General features: G+C 39.5%; 1 protein-coding gene across 1 annotated transcript in view; it reads right to left on the minus strand.

Annotated features, from left to right (window-relative positions):
* The window catches only part of ANGPT1 (angiopoietin 1), a 224,628-nt gene that overhangs the window by 72,665 nt on the left and 138,025 nt on the right, over positions 1–13,938 (minus strand). The window contains exons 5-6 of the mRNA XM_030553702.1: positions 9,915–10,042; positions 5,383–5,484 (exon numbers count right to left, since the gene is read on the minus strand). Of these exons, the coding sequence (XP_030409562.1) occupies positions 5,383–5,484; positions 9,915–10,042 (230 nt within the window). The remainder of the gene's footprint in view (positions 1–5,382; positions 5,485–9,914; positions 10,043–13,938) is intronic.

The following is a 13,938-nucleotide window of genomic DNA, read 5'->3' on the forward strand; positions in this document are numbered from 1 at the left end:
GCTGTCCCAAGCACGGCGGAACGCCCCGGGGGGCACTCTGCCGCTCGCCGGTCCCGCGGCTCCAGTGGACCTCCCGCAGGCGTGCCTGCGGATGCTCCACCGGAGCCGCGGGAACAGCGGACCCTCCGCAGGCAGGCCTGCGGGAGGTCCACCGGAGCCGCCTGCTGTCCTCCGGGCAACCAGCAGAGTGCCCCCCGTGACATGCCGCCCCAAGCACGCGCTTGGTGCGCTGGGGCCTGGAGCCGCCCCTGCAGTAGATCACCCTCATTATAAAAAAGAGAGGGCTGCTGGTGTGTCTTCTCCATGAGGGCTCAAGGACTCTGGAATTTGCTCTGCCCCGCGGGTCTGAAATAGGCAGAAGTGGGTGACCTTCCAGGCATGCTACAAAACACATTTGTTTGATAGGGCTCTGGGAGAGGGCTGAGGGTTCCCCAAGGGTCAGTCCTAGGACCAGTCCTATTCAATTTATTCATAAATGATCTGGAGAAAGGGGTAAACAGTGAGGTGGCAAAGTTTGCAGATGATACTAAACTACTCAAGATAGTTAAGACCAAAGCAGATTGTGAAGAACTTCAAAATGATCTCACAAAAGTAAGTGATTGGGCAACAAAATGGCAAATGAAATTTAATGTGGATAAATGTAAAGTAATGCACATTGGAAAAAATAACCCCAACTATACATAAAATATGATGGGGGCTAAGTTAGCTACAACGAGTCAGGAAAAAGGTCTTGGCGTCATCGTGGATCGTTCTTTGAAGATGTCCACGCAGTGCGCAGAGGTGATCAAAAAAGCAAACAGGATATTAGGAATCATTAAAAAGGACATAGAGAATAAGACTGAGAATATATTATTGCCCTTATATAAATCCATGGTATGCCCACATCTCGAATACTGTGTACAGATGTGGTCTCCTCACCTCAAAAAAGATATTCTAGCACTAGAAAAGGTTCAGAAAAGGGCAACTAAAATGATTAGGGGTTTGGAGAGGGTCCCATATGAGGAAAGATTAAAGATGCTAGGCCTCTTCAGCTTGGAAAAGAGGAGACTAAGGGGGGGATATGATAGAGGTATATAAAATCATGAGTGATTTGGAGAAAGTGGATGAGGAAAAGTTATTTACTTATTCCCATAATACAAGAACTAGGGATCACCAAATGAAATTAATAGGTAGCAGGTTTAAAACAAATAAAAGTAAGTTCTTCTTCACACAGTCAGCTTGTGGAGCTCCTTACCTGAGGAGATTGTGAAGGCTGGGACTATAACAATGTTTAAAAGGGAACTGGATAAATTCATGGTGGCTAAGTCTATAAATGGCTATAAGCCAGGAAGGGTAAAGAATGGTGTCCCTAACCTCTGTTCATCAAAGGATGGAGACGGATAGTAGGAGAGAGATCACTTGATCATTGCCTGTTAGCTTCACTCCCTCTGGGGCACCTGGCATTGGCCACTGTCAGTAGACAGATACTGGGCTAGATGGACCTTAGGTCTGACCCGGTACGGCCGTTCTTATGTTCTTAGGGTGTGATATTTGAACTGGAAGGAGGTGGAAAGAAGATTTTCGTAGATGGCAGGCCAGCCAAGTTCCTATTAAAATAAACATACTGGATCAGACCAATGGTTCATCTAGCCCAGCATCTTGCCTTCTGACAATGGCCAATTCCAGATGCTTCAGAAGCAATGAACACAACCAGGCAATTTTGAATGACCCATCCTCTGTTGTCCAGTCTCAACTTCTAGCAGTTGAAGGTTTAGGGCACCCACAGCATGTGGTTGTGTCACTGACCATTGTGGCTAATAGGACCTGTCCTCATCTAATTCTTTTTTTAACCCATTTTTTGGCCTTTGCAACATCCCATGGCAATGAGTTCCAGAGTTTGACACTGCATTGTGTGAAGACATACTTCCTTTTGTTTGTTTTAAATCTGCAGCCTATTAATTTCATTGGGTGACCCTGGTTCTTATGTTATGTGAAGGAGTAAATAACACTTCCCTATTCAGTTTTTCCACACCGTTTGTAACTGTATGACCTCTATCATATCCCCCCCACAGTTGTCTCTTTTCTAAGCTGAACAGTCCCAGTCTTTTTAATCTCTCCTCATATGGAAGCTGTTTCATACCCCTAATCATTTTTGTTGCCCTTTTCTGAACCTTTTCAAATTGCAATATATCTTTTCTGAGATGGGATGACCAGAACTGCATGCTTATGTGAGCTTCTTCCAAACACTTAGGGCAGTGGCGGTGAGGGTCACAATCAGGCATCGCCTTACAACAGAAGTGGCAGAGCCTGAAATCCAGAGTGTGGCACATCTCCAGTACCGGTACCCTGACTGCATGCCAGACCCACACAAACAACAAAGCAAATATTTGTACACTATTCAACTAGTTAACTAACTACTAAAACTACAGTATACAATGGGCACTACTTACAGGTTTGACTAAAGACTTTCAGAAGCAAGGAAAGGAAGGAACTCAGAGGGCTAGGGGGTGGCTTTGTCCATTATGCCTGCATGCTGTGCTTAAGGTACCAGTAGTGCTTATGTTTCCTTGAGTGGTACTGCTAAGGGAAAAACTCTCTGACAACCATGCATTGGAATACACATACACCTGAAGTGAAATGGACATGTGCAATCAACCAAAGAACCATCATGGATTTATATAGTGGTATCATGATATTTTCTGTTTTATTATCTATGCCTTTCCTAACATTCTATTTGCTTGTTTTGACTGCTGCTACACATTGAGTGGATGTTTTCAGAGAACTATTCACAATGACTCTAAGATCTTTTTTCTTGAGTGGTAACAGCTAATTTACACTTCATCACTTTGTATGTATAGCTGGGATTATTTTTTCCAATGTGCATTACTTTGCACTTATCAACATTGAATTTGGGGCGCCATTTTGTTGCCCAGTCACTCAATTCAGTGACATCCTTTTCTAACTCTTTGCTGCCGGTTTTGGGCTTAGCTAACTTGAATAATTTTGTATTGTCTACAATTTCATCACCCCACTGTTCGCCCCTTCTCCAGGTCATTTATGAACATGTTAAACAGCACAGATTCTAGTACAGATCCTGGGGGACACTGCTATTTACCTCTGAAAACTGAACATAAGAATGGCAGTACTGGGTCAGATCAAAGCTCCATCTAGCCCAGTATCCTGTCTTCTGACAGTGACTAATGCCAGGTGTCTCAGAGGGAATGAACAGAGCAGGTAATCACCAAGTCATCCATCCCCTTTTGCCCATTCCCTGCTTCTGGAAAACAACTGACCAATTATTCCTACTGTTTGTGTCCTATCTTTTAACCAGTTACTGATCCGTGAAAGGACCTTCTCTCTTAGTCCACAGCTGCTTAATTTTCTTATGAGCTTTTGGAGGGGACATTCTCAAAGGCTTTCTCCAAGTCCAATACACTATATTGACTAGGTCACCCTTGTCCATATGCTTGTGGACATCGTCAAAGAATTCTAATATATTGGTGAGACATGATTTTCCTTTACAAAAATTGTGTCGACTCTTCCCCAACGAATTGTGTTCATCTATGTGTCTGATAATTCTGTTCTTTACTATAGTTTCACCCAATTTGCTGTTACTGAAGTTAGGTTTTCCAACCTGTAATTGCCAGGATTGCCTCTGGAGCCTTTTTCAAAAATTGGCATTACATTAGCTATCCTCCAGTCATCTGGTATGGAGGCTGATTTAAGCAATAGGTTACATACCACAGTTAGTAGCTCTGCCATTTCATATATGAGTTCCTTCAGAACTCTTGGGTGAATAACATCTGGTCCTACTGTCATATTACTGTTTAATGTATCAATCTGTTCCAAAACCTCCTGTACTGGCAACTCAATCTGGGATGGTTCCTCCAATTTGTCACCTAAAAAGAATGGCTCAGGTTTAAGGATCTCCCCGTCATTCTCTGCAGTGAAGATTAATGCAAAGAATGCATTTAGAGTCTTCACAAGGTCCCTCACCAAAGGCTTTTAAGCAACATAAGCGGTCATGGGATAAGAGGGAAGGTCCTGTCATGGATTGGTAACTGGTTAAAAGATAGGAAACATAGGGTAGGAATAAATGGGCAGTTTTCAGACTGGAGAGAGGTAAATAGTGGTGTCTGTACCTGGGCCAATCCTATTCAACATATTCACAAATGATCTGGGAAAAAGTGGCAACATGAAGTTAATAGGCAGCAGGTTTAAAACAAACAAAAAGGAAGTATTTTTTTCACAGAATGCACAGTCAACCTGTGGAACTCCTTGCCAGAGGATGTTGTGAAGGCCAAGACTATAACAGGGTTCAAAAAAGAACTAGATAAATTCATGGAGGATAAGTCTATCATTGGTTATTGGCTGGGATGTTGTCCCTAGCCTCTCTTTGAGAGAAGCTGGGAATGGGTGATGGGATGGAACATTGATGATTACCTGATCTGTTCATTCCCTCTGGGGCTTCTGGGATTGGCCACTGTCAAAAGACAGGATATGGGGCTAGATGGAGCTTTGATCTGACCCAGTAGGGCGGTTCTTATGTTCACAATGGTCCTGTCTCCCTTGAGTGCTCTGTCAGTACCTTGATCATCCAGTGGCCCCGCTGACTGTTTTTTTAAATAATCCTGCTTCTCATGTACTTAATTTTTTGCTTTTAGTTTTTGTGTCTTGTGTTGCTCTTTTTTTTTCTTGGCCTGCCTTATTATACTTTTACACTTGATTCTTTATGCTCCTTTCTATTTTCTTCACTAGGATTTGACTTCCAATTTTTAAAGGGTGCCTTTTTGCCTTTGATTGCCTCTTTTACTCTGTGGTTTAGCCACTATAGCATTTTTTTTATCCTCTTACTGTTTTGTTGTTGTTGTTGTTTAAAAATTCGGGTATACATTTAGTTTGAGCCTCTATTATGGTGTTTCTAAATAGTCTCTATGCAGTTTTCAGGCATTTCAGCCTTGTGACTGTTCCTTTTAATTTCCATTTAATGATCTTCCTCATTTTAGTATAGTTCCCCTTTTTCAAGTTAAATACTATTTGGTAGGTTTCTTTGGCATTTCCCCCCTACAAGGATGTTAAATTTAATTACAGTGTGGTTGCTATTACCAAGAGGTTCAGCTCACCTCTTGGACCAGATCCTGTGCTCCACTTAGGACTAAACGAAGAATTGCCTCTCCTCTGGTGGGCTCCAGGACAAGTTGCTCCAAGAAGTCATTTAATGTGTCTAGAAATTTTCTCTCTGCATCCTTCCTGAGGTTACATTTACCCAGTCAATATGCCTGATTACTTAATGCTGCCAGGGTTATACTGTAATGTTAATTGAGTGTTAGGGCATACAGAGCTTAAAATATAATGGTTCAAGAGATTACTTTTCTAACTTTGCTGTAAATTCTTCACCCTTACCATTTTGTATTCTTTCCAGCTTTTTTGAAAATCCAGACTCCCGTCTTCTCGGTGTTGTATTACTGTCCAACCTCCTCCTGTGATCTCCATATTACAAAAGACCTAGATAATAATGAAAATGATGATACTGGTTTCAAATTTATATCCACTCAAAAAAAAAAGACACCTTTCCTTAATAGTCTTCAAACATTAGTACTTTTTCAATTTATCAAGTATTACCTAGTATAGCACAGTGTTACACAGGATAGGAAGAAATTATCATAAATACTTGCAGGAAAATGAGATACAGTGAAGCCAACATATAGAATAGATGATACATTATTTATAGGTGCTTTTATATCTTATTTAAATCCTGGTTGTAGCCACAATATACCGGGCAGTGTCTCAACACAGATAGTGACATAGTCATTGCCCCAAAGAGTTTGCAATCTAAGACGACAAGCAATTTACAAAAGGTGGAGAGACTAAGGATGGAGCCATGTGGGACTATCCCTGGAGAGTGTGTGACCAGTACTGAAATTGTAGGACAGCATCCTACCATGATTTCACAATAAAGCTCTCATTAAGTTCCCTATTTAATATAGACAGCAATGTGGCCCTTAGACTTTTGCTGACAAATTAACTTTTGAATATTATCTCTTACAAACTATATCCTTAAATATAACAAGACAATGCACATAATATTCACAATGGATATTTTGTGTTTTATGTATAAACAGTAGTGCTTATAAATGACACAACTTTTACAAAGAATGCATCCTGTTATGCATCCTTTCATTTTTCTTGGGATACTGCAAGGAAAGGTTAAAACTGTCATTATTATTATTTCTACTTTTCTGTTCCATCATTTTAACACTATTACTTGAAGCAATTTCCACATTATTTGCATGATCAGATACGTTTTCCCTATTGGCACTGTGATTGTTCCAGGTTTTCATTTCTGTGCTCTTTAATAAAGCTACATTTGCCTATGAAATAAGGTGTGCATTTACATAGAGAGTTGAAGAATTCTGATCAATATGGAAAAAGACACATAATATATGATTTTCCTGTAATAGAAAGCCTTATAAAACAAGTTTTCATGTTCTTTGAGTGGTGTAGCAAATTAAAAAGAGGGGTTGTATAGTGACAGATTGATTTACAGCACCTAATTATGCATTAGCCACCATTAAGTGGTCTGGCACTTTCCATGGTGGTGGATGTGAACACCCGCCACACTAACAGGAGTATCAAGTTGATTATCAATATTAGCTTCACATAGTTCTAGCCATCAACAGCCTTGAACTGGCTCCTGTCCCAGACAACGTCAAGGCATTCAGCCATTAAACACCTTTTAACACGTTTTGAGGTTTAATCCTGAACAAAAAAGAAGCGATATTTGAATAACTATTTTTATGCATCTGTAGGTGGTGGACTTCTTAAGATGAGAATAATTATTTTTCTGTAGATTCAGATGAAGGGGATTCCAAATGCACTAAGTATTTGCCTTTGCTTAGATGCATGGATGAAAGAACTACTAATTCATAACACACATTGGTTTATTACACTCATTTTGGATTTAGGGATTAAACAATTTTTTAGCGTTAAAACAGCCTTTTGGAGACAAACGCAGATTTTTTTTTTAAAAAGGTGATAATGTACTGCTGTCCTTAAACGTGTTAATGAAGAATAAGAACATAAGAACAGTCATACTGGGTCAGACCAATGGTCCATCTAGCCCAGTATTTTGTCTTCCGACAGTGGCCAATGCCAGGTGCTTCAGAGGGAATGAACAGAACAGGCAATCATCAAGTGATCCATCCCCTGTCGTCCATTCCCAGCTTGTGGCAACAAGGCTAGGGATATCATCCCTGCCCTGATGGACCTATCCTCCATGATTTTATCTAGTTCTTTTTTGAACCTTGTTATAGTCTTGGCCTTCACAACATTCTCTGGCAAAGAGTTCCATAGGCTGACTGTGTGTTGTGTGAAGAAGTACTTCCTTTTGTTTGTTTTCAACCTATTGCCTATTAATTTCATTTGGTGTTATGTCAAGGAGCAAATAATACTTCCTTATTTACTTTCTCTACACCAGTTTTGATTTTATGGTTCTCTGTCATATTCTTCCTTAGTTGTCTCTTTTCCATCCTGAAAACTACCAGTCTTATTAATCTGTTCCTTACCCTTAATCATTTTATTTCCCATTTCTGTACTTTTTCCAATTCCCATTTTTTTTTGAGATAGGGTGACCACAGCTGCACACAGTATTCAAGATGTGGGTGTACCATAGATTTATATAGAGGCAATATGATAATATTTATATAGAGGAAATATGATATTTCAGAAAATATCATATTGCTTCTATATAAATCTTATCTATCCTTATCTTGCCTCTATATAAAACTTATCTATCCTTTTCTTAATGATTCCTAAAATTCTGTTAGCTTTTTTGGACTGCTGCTGCACATTGAGTGGCTGTTTTCAGAGATGTTTTCAGCAATGACTCCAAGTTCTCTTTCTTGAGTGGTAACAGCTAATTTAGAACCCATCATTTTATATGTATAGTTGTGATTATGTTTTCCTATGTGCATTACTTTGAATTTCATCTGCCATTTTGTAGCTCAGTCACCCAGTTTTGTGAGATCCTTTTGTAACTCTTCCCAATCTGCTTTGGACTTAACTATCTTGAGTACCGGTAGTTTTGTATCATCTAACAATTTTTGTTTATCCCTTTTCGCAGATCATTTATGAATATGTTGAATAGGACTGGTCCCAGTACATACTCCTGTAGGAAACAACTATTTACCTCTCTCCATTCTGAAAACTGCCCATTTATTCCTACCCTTTGTTTCCTATATAATTACCACTTACTGACCCATGAGAGCCATCTATCAACCAAAACACTTAATGGCTCCAATACAGTGCCCACTAAAATCGGTGACGTCAATGGCCATTGGATCAGGAACTAAAATAGTATGGTATAAAGAATAACTAAGTATCTTCAGTAATTTAAAAGTAAACAGTTTAAATGTATAATATTATGCACAACTCAGAATAAAGGCTTAGAATACTGTTGCACTTCTAATTATTTCAACATCTTAAATATGTCTACACATTCAAGAGGAAAAATTAAAATAATTAAATAAATACAACTTGCAAAATGATGACTAACAAAGAGGTGGGAATGAGGATCTGAGCAGGACTGATAATCATCTGTAAATATCTGAAGGATGTAATCAGCAAAGAGGCAGAGAAATTGACAGTCACGTTGGGATGAAACTAAGCAAAGAAAATTACTAGAAAATTATAAAATGTACTAGCCCACTTAGTGCCTGATTCCACATCCCTTAAGATAATAGGAGTTTTCCCATTGTCTTCAGTGCATATTGTATCAGACCCTTGCTACCAGAGATAGACAGACACAAGAGCCAGCAGAATATATATATATATATATATATATATATATATATATATATATATATATATATATATATATATATATATATATATATATATATATATATATTTACTTTTCCTGCTGAAAAAGAAAACTAAAATGCAGCCTCTTTGAAAAACCAAATAGAATAGTTTCTGGGTGGACTTTCCTGACTGCATTGGATAGCTCTTTCAATCAGGTATACCAGAGAAATAAAACATGACTTCCACAATGTGACTTTGCCTACCTTACCTATCCCCCTGCTAATCTCAAACAAAACACACCAAGATCAGTAACCTAGTAAAACTTGCAGCTATTCAGATAGAATTTAAAAGTTTGCAATGAAGCTTCTTTGGACAGCTTGTGAACTTGAATAAAATTAACACAAGTGCAACTCACTATCAATTTGCCAGTGTGGACATGTGTCTAGGTTATTTTCAAGTCCTTTACAATTCCAGTTTAACAGTTTCCACACTCCTATTCAGGTCTCTCTAATCCTGCTTGATAACATCTAAGAAGATTTTCCATACTTCATTATAGACATCTCAGTTATCTTGCGTATTCACTTTTTATTTATCACTATACCAATAGTCTTCTTCTGGTGTTGGTTTATCCTTTCCCCCATGTCTCATCCTGAACAATATTTCTGGAATATAATGGGAACTATTTATCAGTGATTCATTACCAACCGATGATCATTTTTTGACAGTGCATTATTAATTAATAAAATATGATCCTTGAGTATCCCTGATCCTCTCCTTGATCTTCAGAGACATGTATTTCTGACAGAACTGCTTGCCAGGTGTCTGACTCAACTGTAGAGACCACATATTTGCTGAGGTGTAGAAGACAAATCATGCTTTGGGGGTATATGCTCAGATTTAGGGAGGATCCTCAGCCAGTAGAGAGAAAGGATGGTTGGGACTCACTTCAGGCAAGATACTCCATTTACTTCACCTTCCAGTATTTTTCTAAGGGTGAAGGTGGTCTAAGTGATTATATTAATACAGCTCTTTGCCAATGTAAAGATTCCATAACCATGCAGAATGCTCCCTCATGCCAAGAGCAATATCTACATCAACAAGCAAAAACAAACACAAATACATATATTTTGTACCTTTTTAGGCTCTGATACATTATTAATATAAATAGTGTAGACTCCACTTTTGTTAAAACCAGCGTGGTACAGATCTGCACAGTCTCTGAATGGCTTGTCCTCCTCTCTTTTTGTATTCTTTAGTAAAACTGCAAAACAGAAAATACGATAATGCAGGTTACAATAGCAACCTTAGGAATTACTATACCAAAGTGGCTTTATTTCTTGTTAGCTTTTCCATATCATTCTAGGCTAACACATAAGTATTATGCCTCTTATACCTACATAACACCTCAGTATTAGACATTACACCTAAATATTAGTCCTTACATGTCCAACACATTTTACAAACCACAAATACATAATAATTAACATGTCCCTTTGATGGAGGTAACAATTATTATTATCCCTATTTTAATTATAGGAGTACTGAGGTGAAGAGGCAAAGGCCCAGATCCTCAAATGTTTTTAGGCAGAACACCCATTGATTGCAATGAGAGTTAAGTGTCTAAATACCTTTCAGGATCTGAGGCAAAGAGACTTTCTCAAGGCCATGGAGCCAGGAATAGAACCTATGACCTCTTAATTCTCCAATCTCTGCCCATTCCTCAGACTGTATTGCTTCTTAAATAGCATAAATCACTGAAAACAATAGTGTAAAAACCAACAATTTCCCACCTGCAAATTTCTATTAAAGGCAACTTGTAAACTTGTTACCTTAAACCCAGAAATTAAAACTATTTATTATTTCATTTTGTGACATTCCAACAACAAAGCAAAAAAATTAATATTCCAGCTACAGCATAGCACTTAATTCTGCACATCACAGAGTACGAAGTATTGTGCATGAGTGTGAGATTAAGAGATGAGGAAAATATGGTGTGCTGGCAATCCCAATCCTACAGTAATAAGTGCACTGCTAAACTGGCCAGGAAGTAACTCCTCCCTAACAGAAGGGGTAAGACCTAAGAGGGGAACCTGTAGTTCTACAAACAACAGGGGCTTCTTGACCTAGTCCAGGAACACAAGCTTTAAGCACTTGAGTAATCCCATTGAAATCTATGAGACTATTCATATACGTAAAGTTAAGCATGTGCTTAAGTGCTTTGCAGGATCCAGACCAGAGTTCTCAGCACCTTGCAGTATTAAGCTCCACAGTGATGAGGACTATATAAATACATATGCAAATTGCATTGAAGTTCTCTGTAGACATGCCCATTGTCCATCTGCAATCCACCTCTTTTTCACTTGGGCACGGGAGAGTAAAGAGTGGGTGCAAAAGGGGCTAGCGACTTACACCCTCTCAATGAAGAAAATGGCACTGTGTACCTAGGACACAGTGATGTGCCTTCACTTCCACTAGAGTAACAACCTTGCACTGCTGTTGCATACCACACAAGGTTCAAAGCTGTATGTTAAATATATAATGACACTAACACTTTGCACCTATATACGCCGCCTTCCATTTGAGCATTTTAATGAACCTTACGGGTAATAATTCTATCATCACAAATTCCTATGAGATAGGTGGTAGCTATTATTAATCCCATTTCACAGATGAAGAAACAGAAGACTAGAGCGGTTAAGGGACTTGCCCAACATCACACACAGGAAGGCCTTGGGAGTGGTGGGAGTAGAACCCAAGATTTCTAATACCCAATCAGTTGCTTTAACCATTAACCATCCTTCTTCCCCACATAGAGAATGTATACTGCATTTCACAAAACTACTCTCATAGCCCAGCATTTTGTCTTGACTAAAACAGATTTAAGTTGCCGTTTTTTTAATTTAAAATTTGAATTTTACAACAAAAAGGTAGATTTATTTTTCTTTTGAGTCTATTTATGTATCATCTCTTTCCTCTCTTTTTCCACAGCATCCATAAAAGTAACTCCTGGCTCACATACATCTGTGAACTCTAGTTGGAAAAGAAACTTCTTGGAGACTTGGCCCTATTAGGAAAAGAAAAGTGATGTTAGTGACTCAGTAGGTGACACACTTCCCTTTGAGTCTGAATTAGGGCCTCAGCATAGTATTAAGTAACAATGCACTCTTGCAGGTGCCATTTTTCAGATGAGACATAAGACTGGGCACTGGCAATTTGTGTTCATTAAAGATTGAGTGGTATTTTTTGTAAGTAGAGGAGTATTAGCGTCAATGGCCAAATTCCAACTTGAGTAATTACTTGGGATCTGAGCCAAAGGCCACTGAAGTCAAAGGAAAGATTCCCATTGACTTCAGTGGACTTTAGATCAGGTCCATCTTGCCGACCCTGAGTTTTTCAAATTAGAGAAGTTAGCCTTCCTTGCTGAGTCAGAATCACTACTGCTTCCATCCTAAAAGTGACAACATTTCAATGTACATCTATATAATACACACACAGAGATTATCTTACTTGCCTCTCCTCCCACACACACAGTCTGCAAAATATTTTGAAGTCACTGGAATTACTGTAGATTTACACCAGTGTTACTGGGATCAGAAACTAGTTCAGTTATTTCTGAACTGAATGTTATGCAATTTTTTCCAGGAGGCAGCAGTGGCTCTTTAAGCTATTTTTAGCTAGACTGATATATAAATATCTTTTTTGAACTGGACAGCAGGAGATCATATATAGTTACATGGCCAACATGCTATCATATAAACCATCATATTATAACATAAGCAATCCTGATTTATTCATATATGTATGTATCTACAAGATTTGGGTTTAGAGTGAGCAGTAAAACTTAAACAGCAACGGCATTAATATCTTTGGATGTCATAACTAAGGGACCTGACATTTTTAAATAGGTATCTCAATAGCCAATAAGAAAATAATTGTTTTTACAGCAAATGAAATAAAATCAGTCAATTCAATAAAGCACTTGACATTTCAAACACCAAAGAGCCTCACAGGAATATTCAGATTGTATATTTCGTAAAATGCACATATAGTTTATTTGTCTGAAGTGGATAAAAAACAAAGAAACAAAGGCAATAGCTCTCCTTAGACAAGAGAGCTCTGAATCTTTGTGATTCTTTAGGCTTTCTTTGGGGTTTTAATCTCCGATGGGAGCAACTCAGATTTTCATCTCTGAAAAGAATTGCTTAGTGCATGGGCACGTAGGCACAGTAGCTGGGTTTTGAGAAGCAATGGCTGTGCACAACATTATTCCCTGTGTTCAGAGAGTGGAAGAAACTCAAAGGGTTGGTACCACTGTCAGTGGTAGCCTCTGGAAGGCTAACAGAGAAGTGGCAGTGCCTTGGCTATGCCCTCTACCTCCCCCATGTCTTCTCCCATCAGCAGAACTACCCATGCACAGAGAGAAGCGGATGCTGCACAGCAGCTGTTTTCCCTCTGGCGATCACAATAGCTCCTGGAGCTCCCAATGTGGCAGTGAGACTCTATACCATCCCCAGCCTAAGGTACTGCCTTGAAGGTACGAAGAAGGGATTGGCAACCTCTGGCATGCGGCTTGCCAGGGTAAGCCCTCGGCAAGCCGGGCTGGTTTGTTTACCTGCCGCGTCCACAGGTTTGGCCGATCGCGGCTCCCACTGGCCGCGGTTCACTGCTGCACGCCAATGGGGGTGGTAAGAAGCGACAGCCAGCACATCCCTTGGCCCGTGCTGCTTCCTGCAGCCCCATTAGCCTGGAGCAGCGAACCGCAGCCAGTGGGAGCCTCAATTGGCCGAACCCGCGGATGCGGCAGGTAAACAAACCAGCCCAACCTGCCAGGGCGCTTACCCTGGCAAGCCACGTGCCAAAGGTTGCCGATCCCTGCTCACAGTAACTCAGATTCCTCCCCATCTAGTGTCCCACCTCCGGCCATTGGAGAAATTTGCTAATAACAATCATGGATGGGCCACAGACATCATGTGTAGCTATTACCCTTTCTTTGACTACTTAAATATCTTAACTGATTTGAACAATGCCTAAAGTTAGTTCAGTTATTTTAAATACATGATCATATCAATATATTATGTAGCTGCGGTTGCTGACAAAAGTCTGCATCAAGCAAAATAAATTAATTTCGATATATTTGGTGCTATGAACAAAAAAATG

The sequence above is a fragment of the Gopherus evgoodei genome, chromosome 2 (genome assembly GCF_007399415.2).
Source record: "Gopherus evgoodei ecotype Sinaloan lineage chromosome 2, rGopEvg1_v1.p, whole genome shotgun sequence".
Lineage (NCBI taxonomy): Eukaryota > Metazoa > Chordata > Testudines > Testudinidae > Gopherus > Gopherus evgoodei.